This window comes from Leguminivora glycinivorella, chromosome Z, assembly GCF_023078275.1.
Source record: "Leguminivora glycinivorella isolate SPB_JAAS2020 chromosome Z, LegGlyc_1.1, whole genome shotgun sequence".
In the NCBI taxonomy this organism is placed as follows: domain Eukaryota; kingdom Metazoa; phylum Arthropoda; class Insecta; order Lepidoptera; family Tortricidae; genus Leguminivora; species Leguminivora glycinivorella.
In genome coordinates this window covers 41,780,632-41,808,512 of record NC_062998.1, presented here as the reverse complement: position 1 = coordinate 41,808,512, position 27,881 = coordinate 41,780,632, and the positions used below count along the sequence as shown (strand labels likewise).

The 27,881-nt window shown below is 38.9% G+C and overlaps 1 protein-coding gene across 1 annotated transcript; it reads left to right on the top strand.

The window, feature by feature from the left end:
* The first annotated feature begins 36 nt into the window (after positions 1–36).
* LOC125241386 (DNA repair protein complementing XP-C cells homolog) lies at positions 37–26,981 on the top strand. The gene is made up of 10 exons (XM_048149850.1): positions 37–890; positions 4,699–4,811; positions 5,883–6,150; positions 6,899–9,244; positions 9,799–10,046; positions 10,580–10,821; positions 11,602–11,827; positions 12,344–12,512; positions 24,969–25,117; positions 25,684–26,981. Exons 1-10 carry the CDS (start codon positions 518–520, stop codon positions 25,735–25,737), a joined length of 4,188 nt encoding a protein of 1,395 aa, XP_048005807.1. The 5' UTR covers positions 37–517; the 3' UTR covers positions 25,738–26,981.
* The last annotated feature ends 900 nt before the right edge of the window (positions 26,982–27,881 follow it).

The following is a 27,881-nucleotide window of genomic DNA, read 5'->3' as shown; positions in this document are numbered from 1 at the left end:
CTGACAGCTACAAACTGCGCAGCTATTAAATTAAAATGCGAGTACAAAGCTTTTGCGTGTAAAATGTAGTCGGTGAACCAAAATTTGGCACTAAAAATTGGCGGAATATTTGAAATGTTAAAAAAGGGGCTCACCGGCCAATTGTCTTAATAAAACGCGTGCCGGTTAGCCAAATGTTGGTACAAAAAAAGACGCGTAATTCAATATGCCCCTATATTCTGGGTCGTTGATTCCATCAACGTTAAGGTTTCGAAAGGCACGCGCTTTTTTCAGACCCCCCCTCGCCGAAAAAAAACTGGTTCTTGTATACGTTACGGAACATATGGATTGCAAAGGTCTGGCGGAGAATTGGTTGACATTTCGGAGATTTTTGCGACCGACTTCGGATAAAATCGTGGTTCACAGCTGGCAACACTGAGAATCGTGCTTTGTGCGATCTGCCGGGTACTTTAGAAATAATTGCAGTTCATGGTATTGGTATTTAAGTGTAATTTCGTATAGTATTTAGTTATAAAACATGCCAACGACTCGCAAAAAAGTAACAAAAGCAAAAAGTTACAAAGATGAAAACGATAGCGAGCCCGAGGAGTCCGGAGATTTTAGCGACTCGGGTTCCGACGCCAAAATAACTGACGTCTCCAGCTCCGAAGACGAGGAGCAAGCCGTGTCCTCAGGAGAAGAATTTGAAGACGAAGATCCAAAAAGCAGTAAACCCAAAAAAGCAGCCCCGAGAAGAAGACCGCAATTTGCGAAAAACTTCATTAAAAAGATTCGCGATGAACCTCCGGATGATTTGGGTGAAAATTCTGCTGCCACAAAAGCATTCTCGGGGAAGGATTTAACCGATGCTGATAAACTGTTGCCTTCTTTTCTCAACCTATCAGAAAGTGGTAAGTGGACTTAGTTTAAGAGTTTCCCCTTTATTTTATAACTGGGCCTTCACTGGCTCTGTAGTTATTGCCAACCGATATTACCATTAAATTAAGCCGTTAACTTTAACCTAAATAGTCTCAGAAAATACAACATTAGTTTTAGACTTGATTTATAAATCATAATCATATCAAAACAGAAAAAAAATTTGTTAGGTGTTAAAAATATACACTTTCAATTAATGTCCTGTATCTGCGGAGCCCAAACACCTAGCTTGCAGAATGTTAATCTGGCCCTATGGATAGAATAGACAAATATATATTACCGGGAATAGTGTAACAGGGAATTAGAATATTACTTTGCTGTATTTATTAAACAATACTTACATATAAGGACATAGATAAACTCATCTGTATTCCCTAACAGTTTGGTAAAGTACATGAAACGGCTCAAGTTTCACTGCCACTCTTGGCAATATCAGGGGCGGCTCACTCCGCGATTCTATCGCCGTGCTACAAGTACATGCCGGCGGCCGCGAGTTCGCGGCCTAATCAGGGGTGGCGCGCGTTCTCACGGAACGCAAGTTCGCATTTTCTTTTGTTACTTTACGTCATGAGTTTTTTTTAAGGTTCATATGTGATGTCCACGTGAGGAATGGCTAACAATGCTAAGTTAAATAGACATCATTAATGAAATATGTACCATAGGGCATTCTTACAGATGTGTGTAACCATTGATTAAGTCCCACGGAAAAGTTCAATAAGGCTTGTGATGTTGGAACTTAAACTAAAATACTAAAATACATAGAAAGTACTCAAGATTTAAATATAATAGTATACAATTTTATCTGAGTAATAATTTCGTTTTAATTCACAGGCAACCCTATCATCCGACGCTGCGCATGTGCGGCTGGTTTCTTTGTAAAAAAATTGTAGACATTTAAAAAGGCGGCATTTCGTGAACATCAAAGCAGTGGGCCTTCTGTACTTGTACTATTATATATTCTGTGGCAATATGTAAAAAAAACGAAATTGTGATATTTGGGCCATTTTTCAAAGTTGTCCACCCCACTTTTATTGTAACATGGGTATTCCCAAGATTTCCATACATTTTTCAAACCTTCCATTCCATTACCGCCATACAAAATGTATGAAAAAGGTAACGGAATGGGAAAAAACCTCAAGACACTTTTTTTTCCTATTAGGATTGAAAGAGAACGTAATTCTGAGTGGAAACCACATAAAGAATTCCAAATCCATAAAAAAGGTGGACAACTTTGAAAACAATGGCCCATGTATTAGTTATGTGTAGGGAATGCAATCTCGTTCTCGCGAGATCTCTTTTGTACGAGATCTCGGTCATTTTTAGCGAGATTGATCTTGGCCGAAAAATCGACGAGATCTCGCGAGATCAACAAGATTGAACTCAAGCATAAAACGTCTTATTCGAAGCTCGCGAAATGACTAGACATATTTTGTTCGCAAGTTGTAAGTGATTTACATGAACTATATCATTTAACTGAACTCGTCAACTCTTATTTCGCTCAATAATTTACCTATCTCAGTTCGGAATGACGAATGACAGATTCAGACCGTTTCGCAATCATTAAGGGTGTCAGCCAGGCCTATTTGCGTGATTCGCCATTATGGTATATATTACACATACGGCTGTGTGTAATGTGTATACACCGTGTTTCCGGTAACACTCAAAACCTCAGACACCCCAACTGATTTTTATTTTTTTAAACTCATCTAGAGTATTCATCTTTTAATCTGATGGTTACTTTTTTTTTAATTGAATTTTTAATTTTTTGTACAGCTCTACTTGACTTTTAGCTCTACACTCAATAAAATAATTGCTAACTTCCACCATAAACCACAAAACTATTTATTTGTGTACGTTACTGCAACGACATAAGGTTTACCAATAGACAGCTAAGATGTCACTGTAAAACACTTTAAAGCTTTGTCACAGTAAACTTCAAATTGGACAGGTAATCAAATTTAAACCCAATGTTTAAAATGACAAGGTTGTAATTAGGTACGAGTTCAATTTGTTATGACTTATGATAAACATTAAGATTAAACTGACAAACAACGTCAAACTCGTAGCGAAAAAATAATCGTCGAAGTAACCAGCCAGTATTAATACCAACTAAATACTGAAAAAGGTAAACAACCTCTAGCAATGCGATATACACAATGTTGTCTTACGAGTACAATAGAATAGGCACGTAAAAAATAAGTAATAATACAAATTTAAATAAAAATATTACCCCCATCAAGATATAGCTGAATCGATTCTACTCTCGATTCTGAACAAACTGTTTTCAGGTTTTTAGTGTTAAGTGAAACACGGTGTATAACCATCTATTTTACGAATTTTCATGCACAGAGTTTTGTTGGATGTCGAGAGAGCAGAAGCCTACAACAACTTTACTACGGCTGTCGTTTGTTAGGCAACCAATAACAATTTCTATTTTATACTCAAAAAATCAAATTATTGTATTAAATATTTTTTATTCCTTTTTTTAATAGTCACACTACTATATATTATAATATGTCTTTCCCATCACGGAACAATGGTATTCCGGACCTTTGGGAGGCGTGCGCGGCGCCGAAGCCAACGCGTAGAGGCCCTTTCGACACTTTAATGAAATGTAAGGGGTACACCGAACGGATGTTGCCCTTGCCCGTATCATTGGGACACACGCAGAGGCAATGTTATTATTATATTTTTGACGACCGGTCTGGCCAAGCCCAGCGGGTAGTGACCCTGATTGCTACGCCGCGGTCTCGGATTCGAATCCCGGTAAGGGCATTTATTTGTGTGATGAACACCGATATTTGTTCCTGAGTCATGAATGTTCTCTATGTATCTAAGTACTTGTATATTATGTATGCCATTGTCTGAGTACCCACAATACAAGCTTTCTTGAGCTTACCGTTGGACTCAGTAAATCTGTGTAAGAATGTCCTGTTATATTTATTTAATAATATTTATATATATTTATCTGTTTTTCTTTCTATTTTAGTTTCTTATTTAACTGTCGGGTTTAAGAATTAAATTACATTTCAAATCGGTATTAAATTACATAAAAATATTAGACTACCAATACAATACTATTGGTAGTCTAATATTTTTATGTAATTTAATAGTAGTCAACTAGTCATAATTAATTAAGGACAGGTAATATTTTTATGTGGGTCTATTTGATGATGGTAGGGATAACCTTGATTTTTGAATTTTTATCCTTTCATCAATAAAGGCATATGTTGCGGAATTTTTTAGTAGTCTCTACTGTGTACTGTTCGCGGTTGGCATGGCAACGAATTCGAATTTGGCACGCTTCTACTCATTCGTGAATAATTTTATTTTATTTTCTTACATGATAAATTGATAATCTATACTGCAAATTTTTATGAAAAGTTTGAAGTATAGATTAATATAATAATTGTGAGTTGTGAGGTACATAACTTATGTTAAACAATGTAAAATACATTTAAAAATATGAAAAAATAGGCAAGAATAATATTTGTTTCATAATAGCAATCTTTCTTATTATTTTTATCCTTATTTATTGCTATATTGTGATTATTTACAAGAATAAACCTACAAACCGGCCAATCTCGCGAGATCTCTAAATTGGCGAGATCTCGCGAGATTGGTTTCACGAATTCCCGAGATCTCGCTTGGGCCCCAATCTCGTCGAGATTGCATTCTCTAGTTATGTGGTATAATATCAAAGTTTGGCGAGAAACATAAATGTGAAGAATATAATGTACTTATTTGTTAAATAAATTAAAAAAAAAATGTCTAAACTTACAGACAGTAGTGATGATGAATCTCCCAGAAAACCGGCGAGTATACCTACCAACACCACCTTCTCATCCGCCAATGATGCAGACAGCGACCATGAAACTAAAATGGAGTATCAAGATGTGAGCATCAATTTTTTTTTTACTGTAAATGGGCTTGCTCATGGCCACAGACTAGCAGAGGCGAAGATGTGGCCTGCAATGGAGCAAACTTGCCCAGAAGGTGCCTGTTCACCCTTAATTTGAAGTTTGCTGGGTCACATCATGGGTCAGACTAGACAAGTGGCTTTTAAAAGTTTTAAATAATAAGATAGTGACATGACTTTGCTAACTATAAATCACGAGACACTGTGTGACATAGGCTCATCAGCTGAATAGCTGCTCGCCTATAATTGAATAATAATAATAATAATTGCCTTTGGATTAAAGATTAAAGTGTCTAAAAGGGACTCTGTGCTGTTGGCTTTGGCCCCACACATGCCTCCCAAAGGTCGGGACCCCATGGTCCCGAGATATGGTAAGACATACAAATAATAATAATAACATATATGGTACACATCATTTTAAGTTGCAGCTTTAAAAAGTGTAGTTTACTGAATTCTACAAATTAAAAATAATAGTTGGTGAATACTCCTTAAAACAATTTCTTTAGAATAATGAGAGTGAAAGCACACATTAATTAGACAATTCATCATTTTATAATAATTAAGTTATTGAAATAATTTGATTTGTTCCCTACATCGATAGATGCCAGCACCATCTCTCTCGCTATATCGTAATCCTGCAAAAGAATTCACATAGGAGGTGCAAGCACAAATTGTTCGCCCTTAGAGTTGGTCAAAGGCGCCTAGCCTTCAGAGATAACATACACTAGAGAAATTTCGACGGGTACCTCGGCGGTCGAGGTGGTGTAGCGGTTTATCACGTCAGCCGCGTTAGCTGGAGACCCGGGTTCGATTCCCGACTTCGCCACCAGTGGGCTTGATCGCTTTTTCTTTAATGTATGCCTGTATGGTATCTATTTCAGTTTATAATTAAGTTATATTTATTTAGTTTAGATTTGTAGAAAGATTTTTTTTACTCATGGAAGTCATAGAGAAGAGAATTTGCCCTAACTCTCTTCATTGCTACTACTTACCTTACTTTACTAGTTACCTGTTACAGTAGTTACTAATCAATGTCAATTTGTTCTAGGTATGGTCTAAAAATATACCCGACAACAGTGAGGAGATTGCCCAAAAGACTTTCAAGGAATTGGAAATCCACAAAACCAAAATCGAAGAGACAAAAGCCTCAATCCTCACTTACACGGCCAAAAATTCGTCCCAGGCCTTTGATGTCAAAGATCTGTTAGCTCAGGGAGAGGAAGTGTTGCCAGATCCCACTGAAGTTAAGAAACCTAAGAAAAAGAAGAAACAAAATGACAGTGATTCTGAAATGGAGGATTGGGAGGAGGTGAAAGGTAATTAGAATAAAATTAATCACTTATTAAGCAATTTTTGATGATCACTGTAATTTTTTACGATCATGATGAGAAGATAAACATAATTTTGACATGTAGCAAATTTATAGTGTAATTTGTACTTGTACCATGAAATAAAAAAATCTAATGTAATGTTATGATTGAAATGAATATGCAATGCTCTTTGAGAGTAATATATTTTACATGTTGGTATTATAAATAGATCATACTTAGGTAGAAAGTCTTTTCTCTAAAATAATCAATCAAAGAGCACTTAGTGTTGTCTGTAGCACGGCAGAGGCATACCAATATTTAAAAAAATGTTATTGCCATATATAATATACATTTGTGAGTGTGCACAGGAAAACGTCACACTTTGTCGATTGCTATAAAGCCACTTTGTCAGTTTATTCATATAAAGATGCAAGCAAATATGGTAACCGACAAAGTGGGACGTTTTACTACTTTTACTAAACACACTCACATTTAACAATTTTACATGTAATTACAACAATACATAATAGTCTTATCTCTCTCTTCTTCTTCCTCGGTTCCTCATGGCTGAGGGTCGCGACCACATGAGGTCGTTATTTTTCGCACCAAAGTTCTCCACTCCGCACGGTCTTCTGCAGTCCTCATAATAGGCGCCCGTGTTAATCCCTGGCCTTCTTAACGCTGTCCACCCAGCGGGTCTTATAAATAGTCTTATAATGAAGCAACTTTTAAACTATCTATTTAACATTTTCAGAGTCAAAACCACTTCCAGCTTCCGGATTGCAGGTGGTAGTTGACTTCCCCGATGCTGTCCACAGGAAATCTAAAAAGCTAGATGTTGAGATGATGATGAGGAGGAAAATGAACAGGGTTAGAAAAGAGTACCAAGTGTACATGCATAAGGTCCACGTCTTGTGCTGGCTGGGCCACGGAAACGATGTAAGCTCCATTTTAAATGACCAGGAAATAATGAGTGCAGTATTAACGCTAGTCCCATCGAAAGAATGCTACCCGGGTGAAAGAGTTGATGTAAAATATGTTGAACAGATCACTAAATGGTTTAAGAATAAAATGACTTTAGTACAAGATAAGCACGAGAACAAATTCAAGCCTAAATCGCCCCCTCTTAAGGATATCTTGTTGAAAGAGATCAAGAACAAAACAGTTTCAACTAAGAAGTTTATGTTTTTCATTTTTGTTAGCATGTTAAGGGCTCTCGGTCTACAGTGTCGAGTCATGTTCAATTTTGTAACATTGCCAATTAGGCCGCCTAGTTCCGAACTCTGTTCTCTATCTACCAAGGAAAAAGAAGAAAAGCAAAATGCGGAACCTAAAAAAGAAGATACAAAAAAATCTGCTCAGAAAAAATCATGCAAATCGAAGAAAAAATCAAAACAGATACCACAAGTTGATGGAAACTATGATAGTGACATGGATGTGGATGATATATATTTTAGTGATACAAACATAATGCAAGTTGATGGCAATGATGATGGTAATATTGTAGCTAAAAGTCGTAAAACTAAACGAAGTAAAGCATCTATAGCTATAGAACCCACAGAAAAAGATGAGGATGTTTCACCACCTAAAAGGGCAAGACGTGCTGCCAATCCCTTAAATTCTGAACCTTCGAAAAGTGTATCCCAAGATAAAATTCTACCAAAGAAGAGAAACAGAAAAGCCAGTGAAGAGAAATCTAAAGCTCAAGAAACAAAACCGGTCAAAGTAGATAAAAATAAAGCTTCACCAGCTTCTAAGACACTTTCTTTAAATAGACGTGGCAAAACTATTAAAGAAACTGAACCAAAAGAAAGCAAAAATGATATTTCAACTACTTTACAAGAAAATTCAAGTAAAAAGGATACAACTGCAAAACAGACTGATCCTCCAAAAATTATTGTAACTAACGAAAATAACAAGGCAGTTAGTACTAAATTCTTTGAAAGTAATAGCAGTGCTGAATCTATAGCTATAGAACCCACAGAAAAAGATGAGGATGTTTCACCACCTAAAAGGGCAAGACGTGCTGCCAATCCCTTAAATTCTGAACCTTCGAAAAGTGTATCCCAAGATAAAATTCTACCAAAGAAGAGAAACAGAAAAGCCAGTGAAGAGAAATCTAAAGCTCAAGAAACAAAACCGGTCAAAGTAGATAAAAATAAAGCTTCACCAGCTTCTAAGACACTTTCTTTAAATAGACGTGGCAAAACTATTAAAGAAACTGAACCAAAAGAAAGCAAAAATGATATTTCAACTACTTTACAAGAAAATTCAAGTAAAAAGGATACAACTGCAAAACAGACTGATCCTCCAAAAATTATTGTAACTAACGAAAATAACAAGGCAGTTAGTACTAAATTCTTTGAAAGTAATAGCAGTGCTGAATCTATAGCTATAGAACCCACAGAAAAAGATGAGGATGTTTCACCACCTAAAAGGGCAAGAAGTGCTGCCAATCCCTTAAATTCTGAACCTTCGAAAAGTGTATCCCAAGATAAAATTCTACCAAAGAAGAGAAACAGAAAAGCCAGTGAAGAGAAATCTAAAGCTCGAGAAACAAAACCGGTCAAAGTAGATAAAAATAAAGCTTCACCAGCTTCTAAGACACTTTCTTTAAATAGACGTGGCAAAACTATTAAAGAAACTGATCCTCCAAAAATTATTGTAACTAACGAAAATAACAAGGCAGTTAGTACTAAATTCTTTGAAAGTAATAGCAGTGCTGAATCTAGCAAATCTGCTACACGGAGCCGATCTAAAACTGCAGACGTAAAAAACGTACTAAATGCTAAAGATTCTGTAAATAAAAATACTAAGTCTAGGTCAAAGAGTGCTGGCACTTCGGAAACTAGTAAATATTTCAACGACAGTGCAAAGACACCAACTAAAATAGTTCCTAAAAGAACTAAGAAGACAGTTAGAGATCCTGATGATGAACTTAGAGTGAGTCACCGAGATCTTGCGCCGAAAATAAAGACATCTCCTAAGAATGATGTGGCTTCTACACTGATTGCAATCATGAAAGACATTCTGTCTTCCATTCTGGAAAAGTCGATGAATAATGTGAAAGCGATAAAGAAGAAAACGAAAACTGTAAAAGGTTGGTATTCTGCTGTTTTCTGAAATTCCGCATTACTTTAGAGTACAATATTTTGTTTTAGAGTTAATAAGTCAAAAGGAAGGCAAAAGACTGGCACACGTGGAAGTTGCTCCACCTACAAGAGTACAACTCTTAAATGATTGATGATGATGATGATCCACACTAATATTATAAATGGGAAAGTGTGTGTGTCTGTTTGTTTGTCCGTCATTCACGGCAAAACGGAGCGACAAATTGACTTGACTTTTTATGTGGAGATAGTTGATGGGATCGAGAGTGACATATGATACTTTTTGTCTGTTTAATGCGAGCGAAGCCGCGGGCAAAAACTAGTTTTGAATAATTCTTTTGAAAATTTAGTTTTCATGGTTGGTTTCGGGCGGGCAGGGTCAGAGAATGTGTTAAGCTAGAGATGTTTTCTCTAAAAAATTTGGATTTTAGGCTTTTTTGTAGCGAAAAACTGGATTCACCAGAGTATATGGTTGTTAGCGTATGTTGTAATTGTCGAAATCCTGTTTGTCTTCAAATGTATAATTTCATCGTTATTTGAGCAGGAAAATCAAAGACCAAAGGCGACAGTGATTACGAACCTGAAGCAGCGAGTGACGACGATTTCAAACCGACCAAAATCAGTCCGAAGCCAAGTGGCAGTCGGAAGATCGACCGGCGCGTGTTGTCCACTGATGATGAGGCGCCTAGAGACAAGACGGACGTCTGGTGCGAAGTGTTTGTCGAGGAGTTGGAGCAGTGGATAGCTGTCGATGTGGTGAAGGGGCAGGTTCACTGCACTAATGAGATTTATGTAAGTATTGCCGAGTTTCATCATCATCATATCAGGCTTTTATTGCCCACTGCTGAACATGGGCCTCTCTTCTACAACGCCACTTCTCCCTGATCTGAGCTAGTCTCATACAGTTGTGACCCGCAATTTTCCGGATGTCATCCACTCAACAAGCCAATGGATGCCAAGCGCTTCTTACATCTGTAAGCGGCCACCATTCCGTTAACATTTCAGTCCATCTGCCATCACTCTGCCTATCAACATGTCCCAACCAACTCCATTTTAGTTTGGTTTTGCCGAGTTTCACGTCTTCTTAGTTGTTTCTTTTTGATAATGCGGTTAGTGCCATCATAGCCCGTAATACACCCTTGTTTTTTTTTTTTCATACTACGTCGGTGGCAAACAAGCATACGGCCCGCCTGATGTAAAGCGGTCACCCTAACCTATGGACGCCTGCAACTCAAACAGTGTCACATGCGCGTTGCCACCCCATTAGAAACTTGTACATTCCCTTGTGATTCGTTTGCTAGTTTCTTATCGTAAAATGGTTACAGAGCCGAGCGACCCACCCCGTCTGCTACGTAGTGGGTTGGGACAACAACAACTACCTCAAAGACCTGACGCGTCGCTACGTGCCTCACTGGAACACCGTCACCCGCAAGCAACGAGCCGAACCCGTCTGGTGGGACACGGTTATATCGCCTTGGAAAGGACCAAGAACGCCACGGGACAGAGAAGAGGATGAGGCTCTGGATAGAATGCAGCTAGATGCCCCCTTGCCTAAGAGCATAGCTGAGTGAGTCATATTTATTATTAGTAATATTACTTGATGATGAAATGACAACAATTTCCTGAAAAGCCTCTCGCTACGTGCCTCAATAAAAAGAGGAAGTCAAAGCTTTGAATAAGATAAGAGTATTGCTGAGTGAGTGATGTTTATTATACTATATACTTGATGTGGCTTGAACAACTGCCTCAAAGACGTCACATGCCTTACTGTGGGTTACACTATGTCCGTGTGGTGGATGGGACATAGCTATCTCACTGTGGAAAGGGCCCAAGACTGCCTGAGATACGGGAGGAAAAAAAGCGTTAGAAATGATGCATTTGGATGCTCTCTCAGTATTGCTGAGTACTCAAACCTAAAGCTTGGGTTTGCCTAGGTGCTGTCATATAGCTGCGGCAGTCTCTATACTTCGTAGCTCATTGAGCATGCAGTTGTAGTTGTGTACAGTGAAGTGCAAAAATACGTATCGAAATAATCGTCTCATAATTATATGGTACTACGCTCTTATTACACCGGACTAAGATGCTATAGGACATATTTTTGAGTAAGATGTGTAATTGTGTACACCCATATTTTTACACTTGACTGTACTTACATGCGTGATGACAGAACTCGCTGGTCGTTTGCACGTACTCAGACATAGAAATGATGCGCGTGTATTGCCCGACAGGAGCGTCCATTTGACGAACTTGCGACAGGCGTATTCAATACAAATCGCCTGGCAGGCCCGATCTCCTTCCTTCCTATATCTGTGAGTATAACTTACAGTAATCATTTCAATGTTTACAGATACAAGAACCACCCTCTCTACGCGTTGAAGCGTCACCTATTGAAATACGAGGCGCTGTACCCGCCCGACGCGGCGACGCTCGGGTTCGTACGCGGCGAGGCGGTGTACGCTCGCGACTGCGTCTACATCTGCCGCTCCAGAGACACCTGGCTCAAGGAGGCGAAGGTAGTGCGGCTGGGGGAAAAACCGTACAAGGTCGTCAAAGCGAGACCCAAGTGGGATAAGGTGGGTATCAATATTAAAATAAAAATTTGGGGATACATTAGTCCCCCCCCACATCTAGCGTCTTTCGAGCGTAGCGTCAGGCCAACTGTATGGAAAAAGACGCCGCGTCGACGCTTTTGCCCATAGTACAGGATTAAGGGCACTGAATGTAAGAGCGATTTTCTGGCTTCGTCCGATCAGACTGTGATCATGCTGCAGGCTCTGTATCTTAGCGTACCTATGACAGTCCGTCGTATGCATGTTAAAGACCCTAAGGCTTGATCCACACACAATCGACGTAAGGCATAAGACGCGTCTTACGCAAGTCTTGCTTCTTACGTCTTTCCTATACGAAATGTACTGAGACGTTTTTTAAATTACACTCAAGTGACGTGGCGCAGGCACGCAAGCGCGTCCGTTCCACGTCTTACGCCTTACGTAGCTTGTGTGAATTTCATGCCTAACGTTTCACAATTCAAATTTTCTTTATAACAATTCAAATTATCTATTCATACTATTTTATCTCATCCTTTTCAGCTATCCAACAAGCTAATAACCGATAAACCGCTGGAAATATTCGGTCCATGGCAAGTCCAAGACTACGAGCCGCCGGTCGCCGAGAACGGAGTCGTGCCTCGCAACGCGTATGGCAATGTCGAGCTGTTCAAGGCCTGCATGTTGCCTAAAGGCACCGTACATATCAAGTGTAAGTATATCAGTAAAAGGTCATATAGAGTCCTAAGTGAGGCTTACGGCGACGTTCAAGGCCTGCATGTTGCCTAAAGGCACCGTGCATATCGAGTGTAAGTATATCAGTAAAAGGTCCTATAGATAGTGAGGCTTACGGCGACGTTCAAGGCCTGCATGTTGCCGAAAGGCACCGTGCATATCAAGTGTAAGTAGAAGAGTAACTGGAGTAGCGAATATTCGGTCCGTGTCAAGTCCAAGTACATGTCGGCGGCCGCGAGTTCGCGGCCCATTCAGTGGTGACGACCTTTGCGCGGCGCAATAAAATTCAATGTCGGCTGCTCGCATGGGACCGTTTGTTAATGAAGGTTCTTACCTTCCTTCCGTCCTTTATTTAGAATGGCGGCATTTTGTGAACATCAAAAGAGTGAGCCTTCTGTACTTGTACTATTATATATTCTGTGGTATACTAGCGAATATTCGGTAACTGTTCAAGGCCTGCATATTGCCTAAAGGCACCGTGCATATCAAGTGTAGGTACGTATAAGGGCCGGTGGCACTAAGGGCCAGTTGCATCGACCACATTTGACATACACATCATTGTCACGTGGCAAAGGTCTATGGAACTTCTGACACAGCTGAGTATTTATTTCTAGAGCTAAGTCTGTCTCACTCTAAAGTCCTTTTAGGTGTATTTTACTCTCCCTCCCTTCACGTTAACTATTTCTCTTCTTTTGAAAAGCTTCTTGAAGATTTGATGCCATCGTATACCCATCATATCGTTATGGGGGATTTTAATACATGCCTTCTGAAAAATGACTTCCGATCCAAGTCTCTTAAATCCCTTGGTGAAGCTTGCAACTTGTCCATTCTGCCATCAGGTCCGACGCACTTTTTTCCTAACTGTTCTCCGTCGCTTCTCGACCTTACTTTTGTTTCGTCTATGGATCATGTTGAAAGATTTAGCCAGTACCCGGCGGATGCTTTTTCATATCATCATCTGCTTTTTTTGTCGTACAAAATCCGTCCCCCTAAGGTCAAACCAAAAATACTCTTTCTGCGCAATTTTAGTCGGATGTGTGTTGAAAAACTTCGTGAGGATGCCTCGAGGTTCGACTGGGGTGAGGTGTTGGGGGCTGTTTCGGTGGATGATAAGGTATCTCGCTTTAACTCTGCTCTGACTCATCTTAAGAGGCCTTATTCCTAAAGACGAGCGTTTTTTGCAAAATAGAACCTTTTTCATTCAAAATTATAAAGAAACTATAAATGATTATTAAAAAACTGATAATGTTCCTAAAAGTACATATCTTAAGCTAGAAAGTCAATTGGTACTACTTTAAAATATGTCTTTTTATACTTCCGAAAAATCAGTTTTTTTGGAAGACGTTTTCAATTTTCATAGTGGGATAGCTCGTTTAGAATCGTGATTGTGCTGTTAAAAATGTTATTTGGGGTAATAAATAATCACAATCCTATTTGTTATATCCTGTACGAGTTAGCTAATACTTTGACATTTTAAGATTTACTTGAAATGGTGGATAAATAACCTTCCGTATCCTCCCCATTTTTTCGATAAAAAGAGGTTTTCATTATGTATTTTTCCTGCGATTCCTGCATTTTTTGTAACTCTTCAATAATATTATCCTAAACTAGAACTTCTTATTGACCTATAAGAAAAAAATCATACATATAAGACATACCTTTCTGTCGATAGATATGTTTTTAAAACACCTAAAATTCGAATAAAAGACACTGTGCTAACGCGAGCCCGCTCAGTCTGCGCCGAGCGCTCGAAGACAACGGACCTGCGTTTGATCGTCCGGCGCACCTAGCTTTCGTAAGCAGCTCGATAGTTCCGAGAAGTGCCGTAAACTGCGACTAAACAAATCTTGATCCTTTTTACACCTTATGCAATTTTAGCATTCGACATGCTTTTCATATGATTTTGGATTTTAAGTTATACGTGAAGTTTGTTGAGAGTTTGAATTATTATTATATTTTGGGACCAGGATGAGGTTCTGGTTCTCATGATGATGGAGTCAGGCAGGAGATGTTCAACAGAACTGCTATTCTACTTATCATAACTCCACCATGTTTGGGCTCATTAGATTTGGGCTGATGAGCACCATCGATCTAGATGAGGTCCAAGGTCTCATGATGGAGTCAGGAGGTGGTCAACAGAACTGCTATTCTCCTCATCATAACCCCATCATGTTTGGGCTCATTAGATTTGGGCTGACGAGCACCATCGAACTAGATGAGGTCCAAGGTCTCATGACGGGGTCAGGAGGTGGCCAACAGAACTGCTATTCTCCTCATCATAACCCCATCATGTTCGGGCTCATTAGATTTGGGCTGACGAGCACCATCGAACTAGATGAGGTCCAAGGTCTCATGATGGAGTCAGGAGGTGGTCAACAGAACTGCTATTCTCCTCATCATAACCCCATCATGTTTGGGCTCATTAGATTTGGGCTGACGAGCACCATCGAACTAGATGAGGTCCAGGGTCTCATGATGGAGTCAGGAGGTGGTCAACAGAACTGCTATTCTCCTCATCATAACCCCATCATGTTTGGGCTCATTAGATTTGGGCTGACGAGCACCACCGAACTAGATGAGGTCCAAGGTCTTATGACGGGGTCAGGAGGTGGCCAACAGAACTGCTATTCTCCTCATCATAACCCCATCATGTTCGGGCTCATTAGATTTGGGCTGACGAGCACCATCGAACTAGATGAGGTCCAAGGTCTCATGATGGAGTCAGGAGGTGGTCAACAGAACTGCTATTCTCCTCATCATAACCCCATCATGTTTGGGCTCATTAGATTTGGGCTGACGAGCACCATCGAACTAGATTAGGTCCAGGGTCTCATGATGGAGTCAGGAGGTGGCCAACAGAACTGCTATTCTCCTCATCATAATCCCATCATGTTCGGGCTCATTAGATTTGGGCTGACGAGCACCATCGAACTAGACGAGGTCCAAGTTCTCATGATGGAGTCAGGAGGTGGTCAACAGAACTGCTATTCTCCTCATCATAACCCCATCATGTTTGGGCTCATTATAAATATGTGGAAGGTCGTTAATAATAATAAATGTTTTATTAGGGTACCCCTACATGTAAAGAGGGGGCAGATATTTTTTTTCATTTCAACCCCAACGTGTGATATATTGTTAGATAGGTATTTAAAAATGAATTAGGTTTTACTAAGATCGATTTTTGATAATTTTCATATTTTCGGAAATAATCGCTATAACTTTTGAACCATATGTTTAAAAATATGAAAAAAATCACAAAAGTAGAACTTTACAAAGACTTTCTTTGAAAATTTGTTTTGAACTTTATAGGTTAGTTTTGAGAAAAATACGGAAAACTACGGAACCCTACACTGAGCGTGGCCCGACACGCTTTTGGCCGGTTTTTATTTTATTTTAATACTTTTCTGTGCTATTCATACAGCCACCCTAGGGGATTCAGTATTGACAGCTTCTTTTTTTCTTTCTGCTTATATTTGTTTCCGCTTTTAAGTTTATTGTAAATAAGACTGCCTGCACTTACATTGAGATTATAATTACATAATGCTATTAAATTAAATCTAATGAAGCGTTGTTTTATTTCCTAAATCTCAAAACCCTTTAAATCGAATATGTATAGTAATGAGCAAAAATTTTACCGCAGGCTTTCCAAACCGACGATGCTTGATCAGCTACTTTTAGAACGAACATGTACACCGTGTCCAATAAGTCCGAATACTCACATTTTACCTCAGTTCTAAAGATATAGGGATCACAGGCCATCAAATTCTTATTTAAACTGAAGAGTATATTCCTTTTAATAAAATACAAGCACAAAGTTCATGAAATTTCCGAAGTGTCTAAGAAAAACAAAGAGGTAAAGTGCCAACAAAATACTTGCTCGGCACGCAGGTGACGAGTTATTTTTTATAAGCAGAATCTGTATGTGATAAAACAGACGCCACGTGTCCAAAATAAACTATTATGGGTACCGAGGATAGATAACGTTCCGGGCAACTAGAAAAATGTGCTTATAAGAATACCAAAGTCACTATAAGTGTTCCGTTCAGATTTGAGAAGATCGGTTCTGATCTGACCATCATCAGCAGTTCCACTGCACCAAATGTCACTGTTCTGGACGAAAGTGCATGCTGTTCTTATAAAAATACCAAAGTCACTATAAGCGTGCCGTTCAGATTTGAGAAGTTCCGTTCTGACCATCATCAGCAGTTCCACTGCACCAAATGTCACTGTTCCGTACCTAAATGCATGCTGTTCCTTTAAAAACACAAAAATCACCATACGTATGCCTTTCAGATTCGAGGAGTTCCCTCGATTACTCCAGGATCCCATCATCAGAACTGGGTTCTGAGAAAAATGGGACCAATCTGTATTCATATACATTCAATATTTTTTTTTAATCGGTCCAGTAACAACGGAGATATCGAGGAACAAACATAAAAAAATGAAAAAAATAAATAAACATACAGACGAATTGAGAACCTCGCCTCAAATCTCTCAGATTTGAGGCGACGGTTAAAAAGTGACACATCATGAGCAGTTCCAATGCACCAAATGTCACTGTTCTGGACGTAAGTGCATGCTGTTCTTATAAAAATATGAAAGTCAGTATAACTGTGATAATTTCCGAAAATATTAATATTATCAAAAAACGATCTTAGTAAACCCTTATTCATTTTTAAATACCTATCCAAAAATATATCACACGTTGGGGTTGGAATGAAAACAAAATCAGCCCCCACTTTACACTTTACACTAATAAAACATTTTTTTCCATTTTTCATTTTTGCACTTTGTTGACGTGATTGATATACATATTGTTACTAAATTTCAGCTTTCTAGTGCTTACGGTTACTGAGATTATCCGCGGACGGACGGACGGACGACGGACGGACGGACGGACGGACGGACGGATGGACAGACAGACATGGCGAAACTATAAGAGTTCCTAGTTGACTACGGAACCCTAAAAAACAGAAATCACTATTAAACTATTCTCTAATTTCAAGTTCCTAACTAAAATTTTCCTAATAAAAAAAAACAAATTGATCCCGCTACAAACTTTCACCCCCTTTTTCCCTCTACTAGGGGTGTAAATTTTCATAATCGATTCTTATCTCTTCGAAATTTTGTTAATGCAATCTATACAAATTTCGACTTTCTAGCTTTCGTAGTTTCGGCTCAGCGGTGTTGGTTGTTGAATCAATCAATTAGGAAACCTGAATTTATATATGTACATGTAGACTACTACTATACTTTTACTACATTCATATACCTTATTTACTACTACCATACCATGAATATGAAATTAAATAAAGAGTCCCCATATAAAATTGAAAATTATGTTATTAGCAATTTAATTCAAAACTATCAAGATTATTCATGTCTGCGTTGAAACGCGCGTTGAGTTGCCGGTGCTCGCGTACCGAGCGCCAACGCCATCTATCGATGGCCGTTTCGTGAAATTGATGAGCGCTCTAAGGAGTAAGGGGTCTTAATGATATTCACGCCCCTATTCGCCCGGTAAAAATGAAGCACCTTCCTGCTCCCTGGCTTACCGAGGACATTAGGTTATTAATAGCAAAAAAGAATTCGGCTAAATCTAAATTTAATAGTCCGTTGCTTCTGGAAAGTTATGTATGAAAATGTTGGCATAATTAATGGAAGATTTTTTTTGATTGGGATATGTACATTACAGGCCGAAGTTATTTTTCATCAACCCTCCCCATCCCTCCCCCCTCTGCGTCACCCCTCTTCCCCCCCCTTAAATAGCCGAAAATGCGGTTTTTCGCGATTTCTGACAAAACCGTTGTAGATACAGGAAAAGCGTGTAGGAAAAAAGTAATCCTTGATAAATTTACTACAAATCGTTCATTGACACTTTGGTTCTAGCACTTATAGGTTTCGCGTGATCCATCACGAAAGTTGGTCCTTTACTGCAATTTTCTTTAGTGAATGTTAAGTTTTCTCCCAAATTGCTTACGAAATCTGTTTGATATTACTAAAATATTATAAACTTAAAATGAATTTCAGGGGGAAAAATCACTACCATGGGTGGGACTTGAACTCACGGCTACTGGATTGATACTCCAGGGCTCTACCAACAGCTACCAAAAGCTCATCCCCAGTCATAGATACACTATATAGATCAATGGTACTCCTAGCGACTACTACCGTAAAAATATTACGTCTTAAATAGTTACTGGAATTCCAAAACATATTGGAAATTCCACCCATGGTAGTGATTTTTCCCCCTTAATTTTATTTTAGTCATGAGTTACAATATTTTAGTTATATCAAACAAATTTCGACGATTTCGTATGCATTTTGGGCGAAAACTTAACATTCACTAAAGAAGATTGCAGCAAAGGACCAACTTTCGTGACGGATCACGCGTAAACTATAAGTGCTAGAACCAAAGTGTTAATGAATGATTTGTAGTAAATTTATTAAGGATTACTTCGTTCCTACGCGCTTTTTCTGTATCTTCAACAGTTTTGTCAGAAATCGAGAAAAACCGCATTTTCGGCACTTTAAGGGAGGGTAGAGGGGTGACGCAGAGGAGGGAGGAGTGGGGAGGGTTGATGAAAAATAACTTCGGTCTATAACGTACATATTTCAATTTAAAAAAACCTTACATTAATTATGCCGTAATTTTAGCTAATTTCCCCCTGCTATAAGGGACACCCCTCGGATAAAAATAAGGCTAAGTACCTTGCTCTACGTAATCGATGTAGTACAATTTGTCGAGACGCCCAAAGAAGACACATCCACAATTCCGTTGAATCTGGGAATCCTGCCGAAGTTTGGAAATTCTTAAAGTCGCTTGGAGTTGGGAAGCAACCTCATAACTCTACCAGTGATGGTGTTGACATGTTGACATATATTTTTTTTAGATTTTTTAGGTAAATAAAAATAACGATTTTATGAGCAAAGTATTATTTTTAGAGATTTCTTCCATAAAGTGGGCAGTCATTCTGACGTCAAGATGACTGCCCAAACTGAGTATGTCGAGGTTGGACCCCCTAATTTGCAACAATGTATGTACTATGATTTACTACCTATTTGCTACCTGCACATATATTTTTTTCGGATTTTTTAGGCCAAGATTAACGATTTTATAAGCAAAATAGTTTTTTTGTAGAAATGTGTTGCATAAAGTGGGTAGTCATTCATACTTCAAGATGGACCCCCTAATTTGCAACATTCTAGGTCCTATGATTTACTACCCATTTACCTACTTACATAATATATGTATGTTTTCAGATTTTTTTAAATATGAAAAATTGAATAAAATGAAATAAATATAGACCCCAAGGCCCCATTTGCCTACCTACATAATATTATGTATGTTTTCAGATTTTATTTATAAAAAAATAAAATGAAAATATAAAGATATTATATGTAGGTAGCAAAGGTAGTAAATCATAGGACATAGAATGTTGCAAATTAGGGGGCCCAACTTGAAGTATGAACGACTGCCCACTTTATGAAACATATTTCTACAAAAAAACTATTTTGCTTATAAAATCGTTATTCTTAGCCTAAAAAATCCGAAAAAAATATATGTGCAGGTAGCAAATAGGTAGTAAATCATAGTACATACATTGTTGCAAATTAGGGGGTCCAACCTCGACATACTCAGTTTGGGCAGTCATCCTGACGTCAGAATGACTGCCCACTTTATGGAAGAAATCTCTAAAAATAATACTTTGCTCATAAAATCGTTATTTTTTACCTAAAAAATCTGAAAAAAATATATGTGTAGGTAGCAAATAGGTAGTAAATCATAGTATATACATTGTTGCAAATTAGGGGGTCCAACCCCGACATACTCAGTTTGGGCAGTCATCCTGACGTCAGAATGACTGCCCACATTATTTTTGGAAAATCTTTTTTCTAACTTAGGTAGCAAATATGTCAATATAGGTAGTAAATAGTAGCAAATAGGTAGTAAATGCTGATGGTACTCCAACATCGATCTGCCACTTTGGTCAGTCATTCTGATGCACACGATAACTTAAGCCGAAATATGATCCTCCCTCTAATTGATATTGTAGCGCCCATTATCACTTCTATCTTAAATAGTTCCATTTCATCCAATGTTTTCCCGTCGCTTTGGAAGGAAGCCGACGTTATTCCTTTGCCAAAAAAGTCCAGTCCCTCTTCCTTCTCTGACTACCGTCCCATTTCCATTCTTCCTTTCCTATCCAAGGTTTTAGAGCGCTTGGTCCATCAGCAATTCACTTCTTTTTTGAACAGACATGCGCTCATGAATCCATATCAATCCGGTTTTCGTACAGGGCATAGCACTACTACAGCTCTTGTAAAAATTACTGACGATATCCGGGTCGGTATGGATAATCGCAAGATCACGGTACTATCGCTTCTTGACTTCAGTAACGCTTTTAACTCAGTCGACTTCGATATCTTACTTGGCATATTGCGCTCACTTAATGTATCTCCTGCGGTAGTTGAATGGTTCCATAGTTATTTGGTGGGCCGGCGGCAGCGTATAAAAGTGGATTCCTTTCGTTCTTCGTGGTGCAACACGCTGGCTGGTGTCCCACAGGGCGGCGTGTTGTCTCCTTTACTTTTTTCGATCTTCATAAACTCTATTACTTCCAATATTTCTTCTTCCTACCACCTTTACGCTGACGATCTTCAGATTTATGCTCAGAGTTCTGCTGCCGATCTACCTCAGACTATCTGCGCCTTAAACACTGATCTGGAGAGAATACTAAACTGGACTAAATGTTACGGTCTCTCGGTAAACCCTACTAAATCCCAGGTAATAGTCATAGGTAGCTCAAAGCTTACTTCCAGGATTGACTTTAATTCTTTACCTGCCATTGTGTTTGATGGCGTACGGATTCCATTCTCTCCAAAGGTTAAAAATCTGGGTATCTTGATGGATCAGAGTCTTTCTTGGACAGCTCAGGTGAGTGAGGTTAGCAGGAAAATGTTCGCTGCGGCCGCATCTCTCCGTAGGCTTCGTAATCTCTTGCCTTACGCAACTAGGATTGCGCTTGCTGAATCTCTCTTATTGCCCATATTAGATTATGCCGACATTTGCTATATTGACCTTACGGAGGATCAACTCAATAAACTTGAGCGTCTGCAGAATCTTTGTATAAGATTTATTTTCGGCTTGCGAAAATATGACCACGTGTCTCACTTCCGTTCTCAGCTCAAATGGCTCCCTATTCGTCGCCGCCGGGACTCTCATATACTCGCCCTTCTTTTTGGCATTCTCTTTAACCCTGCTACTCCGCCTTATCTCAAAGAGCGTTTCAAGTTTCTCTCTTCTATCAGATGTTCTCAAACTCATATTCTTGCTCCCCCACCATCTACTTCTAAATTCTATAGCAACTCTTTTACCTTCCGGGCTGTACGGTTGTGGAATTCCTTACCAGTAGAATTAAGACTAGCAAAATCTCTTCCAATTTTCAAAAATCAGCTTAAATTATACTATCTATCTCTATCTTAAGTTGCCATTTTTATTTATTGTATTTATGTATGTATGTATGTATGTATTATGTGTATGTAAGGTATATTTATTTATGTATTCGGTATATATGTATGTGTGTTTGTGTTGGTTTTCTCTATATTTTTTGTTCTTGCACTGCCTGTTAACTTTTGTTTCTGTTCCGTTTTTCCAGCTACCCTAAGGTTGTCTGGAAGAGATCGCTTTTTAGCGATAAGACCGCCTGTTGTTACCTAGTTATACTCTCACTAAACATTCTGTATACATATAACATGTAAAATGGTGCAATAAAGAATATTTACTTACTTACTTCTCATACAATAAAATTTAGATAACGTTTTGACGGTGACAGACGGTTAGGTGCAACCGACCCTTAACCGTCTGTCGTCAAAGCGTTACTTAAATTTTATCGTACGGGAAGTTCCATAGACCTCTGCTGCGTGACGATGATGTGTATGTCAAATGTGGTTGATGCAACGGGTCCTAAGAGTAACTATATGTAGTTGCGAATATTCGGGCCGTGGCAAGTGGAAGACTACGAGCCGCCTGTGGCCGAAAATGGCAACGTCGAGTTGTTCCAGGCCTGAATGTTGCCTAAAGGCACCGTAGTATAACGGCTCAGCCACGACAATGGTCTAAGCGCGACAGCGGTGAGCGGCGGCCATACATTGGAGCGAGACACAACGATGGGACTTTTCATTCGCACGTATGGCTGCCGCTCACCGCTGTCGCGCTTAGACCAATGTCGTGGCTGGGCCGTAAGAGTAAGTCCTGAGTGCTCGCACTAGTGCACGCTATGCAGGGTCGAATCAGGACGCTTGTATGACCTTCAATTGTTTGACATGCACGCCACACGCCCAGCCCCTCTGCACGCCCAATATAAAGCCCCATTTAGATGGTACGAGTTTCTCGCCCGTTTTGGTCGAGAAACTCGTATGACATTATCGTATGCGATAATCGCCTGGCGATTATCGTACGAAAACGTTTACATTCGTGCGAGGAATAAAAACTCGCATACGAGTATCGTATACGATACTCGCCAGGCGATTATCGCCAGGCTAAATAGTTTAGACGGAGAGTTGAATTTTCAGGAGATATTTCCATATCATTTCTCGACTCGTCTAAACCGGTTCTCGTATGACATTTCTTCTCGAATGTGCGATTATCGCACGAATCGGAGCGAACCGATTTTCATGCGAGTTTTGCCTGTCAACTTGCGTGCTTAGTTGCTAATTAATTAATTATAAACACACGTATTATATACTTTTTTATAATATTGGATATAATTTCCTTTGGATTTATTTGAATTTAAGTTCGATAGTACCCAATAATATTAAAAACACTATAAATTATTTATGACGGTCTAAATAATAATTATATAATAGGGAAAATAATGAATTCGACCGTAGCGTTAGCTAGCTAATAAAATCTTGGTTGCGATTAGGTTTAGGATATTATTGAACATTTTTTTATACTACGTCGGTGGCAAACAAGCATACGGTCCGCCTGATGGAAAGAAGTCACCGTAACCTATGAACGCCTGTAACTCAAGGAGAAGGAGTGTCACATGCGCGTTGCCTGCCCATTAGAAACTTGTACACTCCCCTTTGCTGTGTTAAGTAAGGAGTGTACAAGTTCTAAGGAGAGTTCGGGTTGCCGACGACTCAAAGGACAATAGACGGAACAAATTAGTTCCGTAGGTCCTTCCGTCACCAGCACACCGCACCCTCGTTGAGCTCTGGCAGCCTTACTCACCGGCAGGAACACAACACTATGAGCAGGATCTAGTGCATATACATAGAATATAGATAAGATTTTATTTTAAATGTTAGCATGATACCCATATAGGGTAAAATGCCAGTAAACATTAACTCTATAATATTGATAATGGTTTTAGCAGTTAGAGAGGTAGCTATAAATATAAAAATACCCTGTTTACATGATTTACATGATTTCTGTTTCTAAGTATAGATAATTCATTTCGACTGAGTAGCGTACAAACTCGTATACGATTCTCGCATACGTGTTTAGTTTACACGGAGACATAGAAACATCAAAGGCGAGGCGATTATCGCCTCCTCCCGTGCGATATCGTACGCATAGTTTACATGATACGATATTTTTTCTCGTACTTCGATAATCGTACGTTCGAGGCGAGAAACTCGTACCATCTAAATGGGGCTTTAGGCATCATCCATATATTACGTCACAGTGTAAGGGGGGGGGGGGTCATACTAAATGTGACAATCCCAGTTAAAGGGATACAAAAAGCGTGACATAGGAGGGGGGGGGGGTCCAAAAACCTGAAATTTGGTGTGACGTAATATGTGGATGATCCCTAAGCGTGCACTCAGGCCTTAGTGCGTTTTCACATTATCCGATCCGATATCGGATGTAGGACCGATATCCCATACATTACAGGCGCCATCTTGGATTTTTCCATTGAAATCCTTCCGACATCATACTAAGAGGAACCATTATTCGTACGGCTCGTACTACCTGCTACATTGCCCAAAGGCACCGTGCGTATCAAGTGCCTAATTAAAACTAATCTAATTGGCTAGTCTGTGGCCAAGAGTAAGCCCATTTACAATTTAAAAAAAATCTGAGCTATTTACTTTTATACATTGGGAAACATCTTACACAGATCGACCAGGGGCCCGTTTCTCGAAAGGTACAAGTCTTGTATTACAAGTGTGTTTCCATGACAACCCATACGATTTGACATTTCGCGCACTTGTAATGCCAGGCTTGTACCTTTCGAGAAACGGGCCCCAGGGGGCCATTTCTCAAAACTGTTACCTACAAGTTACAAGCGGAAGTCTGTTTCCAACTTGTCATATTAGACATTGACAACCACGTGTAAACCAACCAACCACGTTGTAACTTGTAGCTTCGAGAAATGGGCCCCTGATTACATAGATATTTGATGACTTGTTGTGATTACAGTGCCAGGCCTAAACAAAGTGGCCAAGAAGTTGAACATAGACTGCGCGCCAGCTATGACAGGCTTCAACGGCGGCTGGTCATACCCCGTGTACGACGGGTTCGTCGTCTGCCAAGAGTTTGAGGAGGTCATCACGCAAGCCTGGCTCGAGGTAAGGCGCTACCAAAGACAGTATAAGACAGATAAAGAATGAATGATAATGTATCTCGTTTAGATGTCGCCTTTGGTTGATACTAGGTTATATATTTAACAATGTAACAAGGGTATGGGTCAAATAGACTGAGGTTCTAAGTATTCTTTCTAACCCTGTGTCGAGATATGGTTGGCTAGTCTGTGGTCAAGAGTAAGCCCATTCATAATAATAAAAAATAAATATGGCAGTCAATGCAACATGACTTCAAATTTGACAAAAATCTTCTGTAGGTATCCATTCTGTTTGCTGCAATCGAATGTCAGATTTAATTTTTAATCCACGGAAATAACGGAAGAGCAAAACCGATAAAAAGGGGAATGTGTGAGAAATTACATGAAACGAAACGACAAACGCTTACGATAATATTGTTTTCGTAGCTAGCTATTTTAATCGCTCTTATCCAATACGGATTGGCGGGACAGAGCCAGACTGCGTTTCGATCGGCGTCTAGCGTCAATTATTGTCATTTCGTCTAGGCCGGTTGCTACCACCCAACTGTCTAACATTCAAAACTTAATTTACAGGACCAAGTAGAAATGGAAAGGCGCGAGAAAGAAAAAACCGAAGCAAGAGTGTAAGGCAACTGGAAGCGGCTGATCAAGGGTCTCATGATCAAGGAGAGGCTCAAACTGAAGTACGGGTTCGAGGAACCTAGCACCTCGGACAAAGCCAAGGGCTCTAAAGGATCTAGGTTTGTGACGAAGAAGAAAAAGTGAGGTGAAAATGTAAGAAAAGAGACGTGAGATTACTGCAGATGGTGTCACTTTACACACAGTCAACACCAATAGTAGCGGATAATAACGCGCCAAATGTATATGATATCTTATATTTGGCGGCCAGAAAGGTACGACAAATGTCGTTCGACAGAAATTGCCAGCTTTCGTGAAACATATCTTAAATCCTGTTGAATTATGGTTTTATACAAAAAAACGTGCGTATGTGGTCGAGAGCTCTAATAGGGCTACATTTAAATTGTTTTTACCTCTGTGATGAAAAACATGCGCGTCCACATATGGAATGTGCACGAGAAAACGTCCCACTTTGTCGATTGCTACAAAGCCGCTTTTTCAGTATAAAGATACAAGTAAATCTCGCCTTAATGGTAACTGACAAAGTGGGACGTTTTACTAAACACACTCACATTAATTATTATGTAGAGCGAGGCACGTCATGAGGCAAGGTTCTCGCGTGTCAATTTCCAAAGGCGCATTTCCATTTCATTTAATTTCATTTCAAGTCTCGGCCCCCTTCTGAGGCACGTCTACGTTAAACATTTAGAATAGAATAGAATAAACATTTATTCATGAACACAGGCAAGACAAAATACACATAATAACAACAAGACAGAAAATAATGAAGTGCCACGAAATGGCCTCATCTCAGCGTGTTGCTGGTGACTTCCAGCGCATTTGCATCACGAATACATTGCCTCGCACTGTGTGGATCCGCCTAATGATATGAACCGTCTCCCACTCCCACCAGTGATATAGTAAAATGCGCAATATGAATTATGAAGCATTGCCAGTGAACTATTACCGCCTATACACTTTAATTATGTAATAACTTTTGAGGTTGTTAAACTTACTTTAATAATTAGAATTAAGTCACCCTTTTGTTTTTGTTATTTGTTTTAATTATTTCTACGGGTATTGATTGAAAAGTATAGTAAGTGTAATGCTTTAATTTTTGCGGATTTTTGTTGAGATTCGTCAGTTATCATGTAAATGTTGAAATGCTCGTTTTAATTATGTTATGCATGAATTTTTTTTAAATTGAGTAATGTAATTAAAATTATTTCTTTTAATTAAAAGTTATAATTTTACATACTTTGTTTATTTTATGAAATGAAATGAATTTATTTGCGGAATACGGGTTACATAGGGTTGGTATAATATAATGACATGTTCTCCATATTCTACTTAAACAAGCATGCAAATTTTATGTATTTCTGGCGGATTGATGTTAATCAGTCCACCAAATACAAAGACCTAGCCTATTTACAAGTTTTAGCCAAACATGCATAATTATTATTAATAATTACATTAAAGATTTAAAAATTCATTAATGGAATAAATATTGTGATCGCATAACCAGTTATACAGAGCAGTTTTGAACTGATTGAGATGTAGATTTTTTATGTTCATAGGAAGCTTATTATATATTTAGTAAGTATGACGCCAAAATCTACATATACAGGCTGCTCCTATTACGTTTGGCTATACTCTGAGGGTAAAAGGGGGTTGGGGACATTTCGGTGAATCACATGTATTTTTTTTGGAATAGCATTTTTTTATAATTTCAAGTTTGGCCCCTTAGTAAAAGTTAAATCATTAGTATAGGTGAAAAACTTAAGAAAGTCACCTGTTGTATGTGTGAGTGACGTGTTCGAATAGGCGTTTGTTTTGTTTGTGTTACTAATTTTAAATATGTGTTCTCTATTCGAACACGTCACTCACACATATACAACAGGTGACTTTCTTAAGTTTTTTACCTATATCATTACAAACTCACCCCTCGAGAGTATGGTCGAAACATTATTAGGTATATTATGTGGTCAAACAAAACAAACCATCCTTGGTATTATTTCCCCTCTCTAATAAAATAGACTGTTTTTTATTGATATTGGTAGCACTGTTGTGTCAAGGTGTAAGTAAAACAATTCGCCTTTTTCATTTTATTTTATTTAAAAAATGATAACCTAGACAATGCTCTGTCAAAAATG

Coding starts and splice junctions, on each gene's coding strand:
- LOC125241386 (XM_048149850.1), top strand. CDS start 518: ATGCCAACGACTCGCAAAAAAGTAACAAAAGCAAAAAGTTACAAAGAT. Junction 10,047..10,579: donor ACTGCACTAATGAGATTTAT/GTAAGTATTGCC, acceptor AAATGGTTACAG/AGCCGAGCGACCCACCCCGT. Junction 10,822..11,601: donor TTGCCTAAGAGCATAGCTGA/GTGAGTCATATT, acceptor CAATGTTTACAG/ATACAAGAACCACCCTCTCT.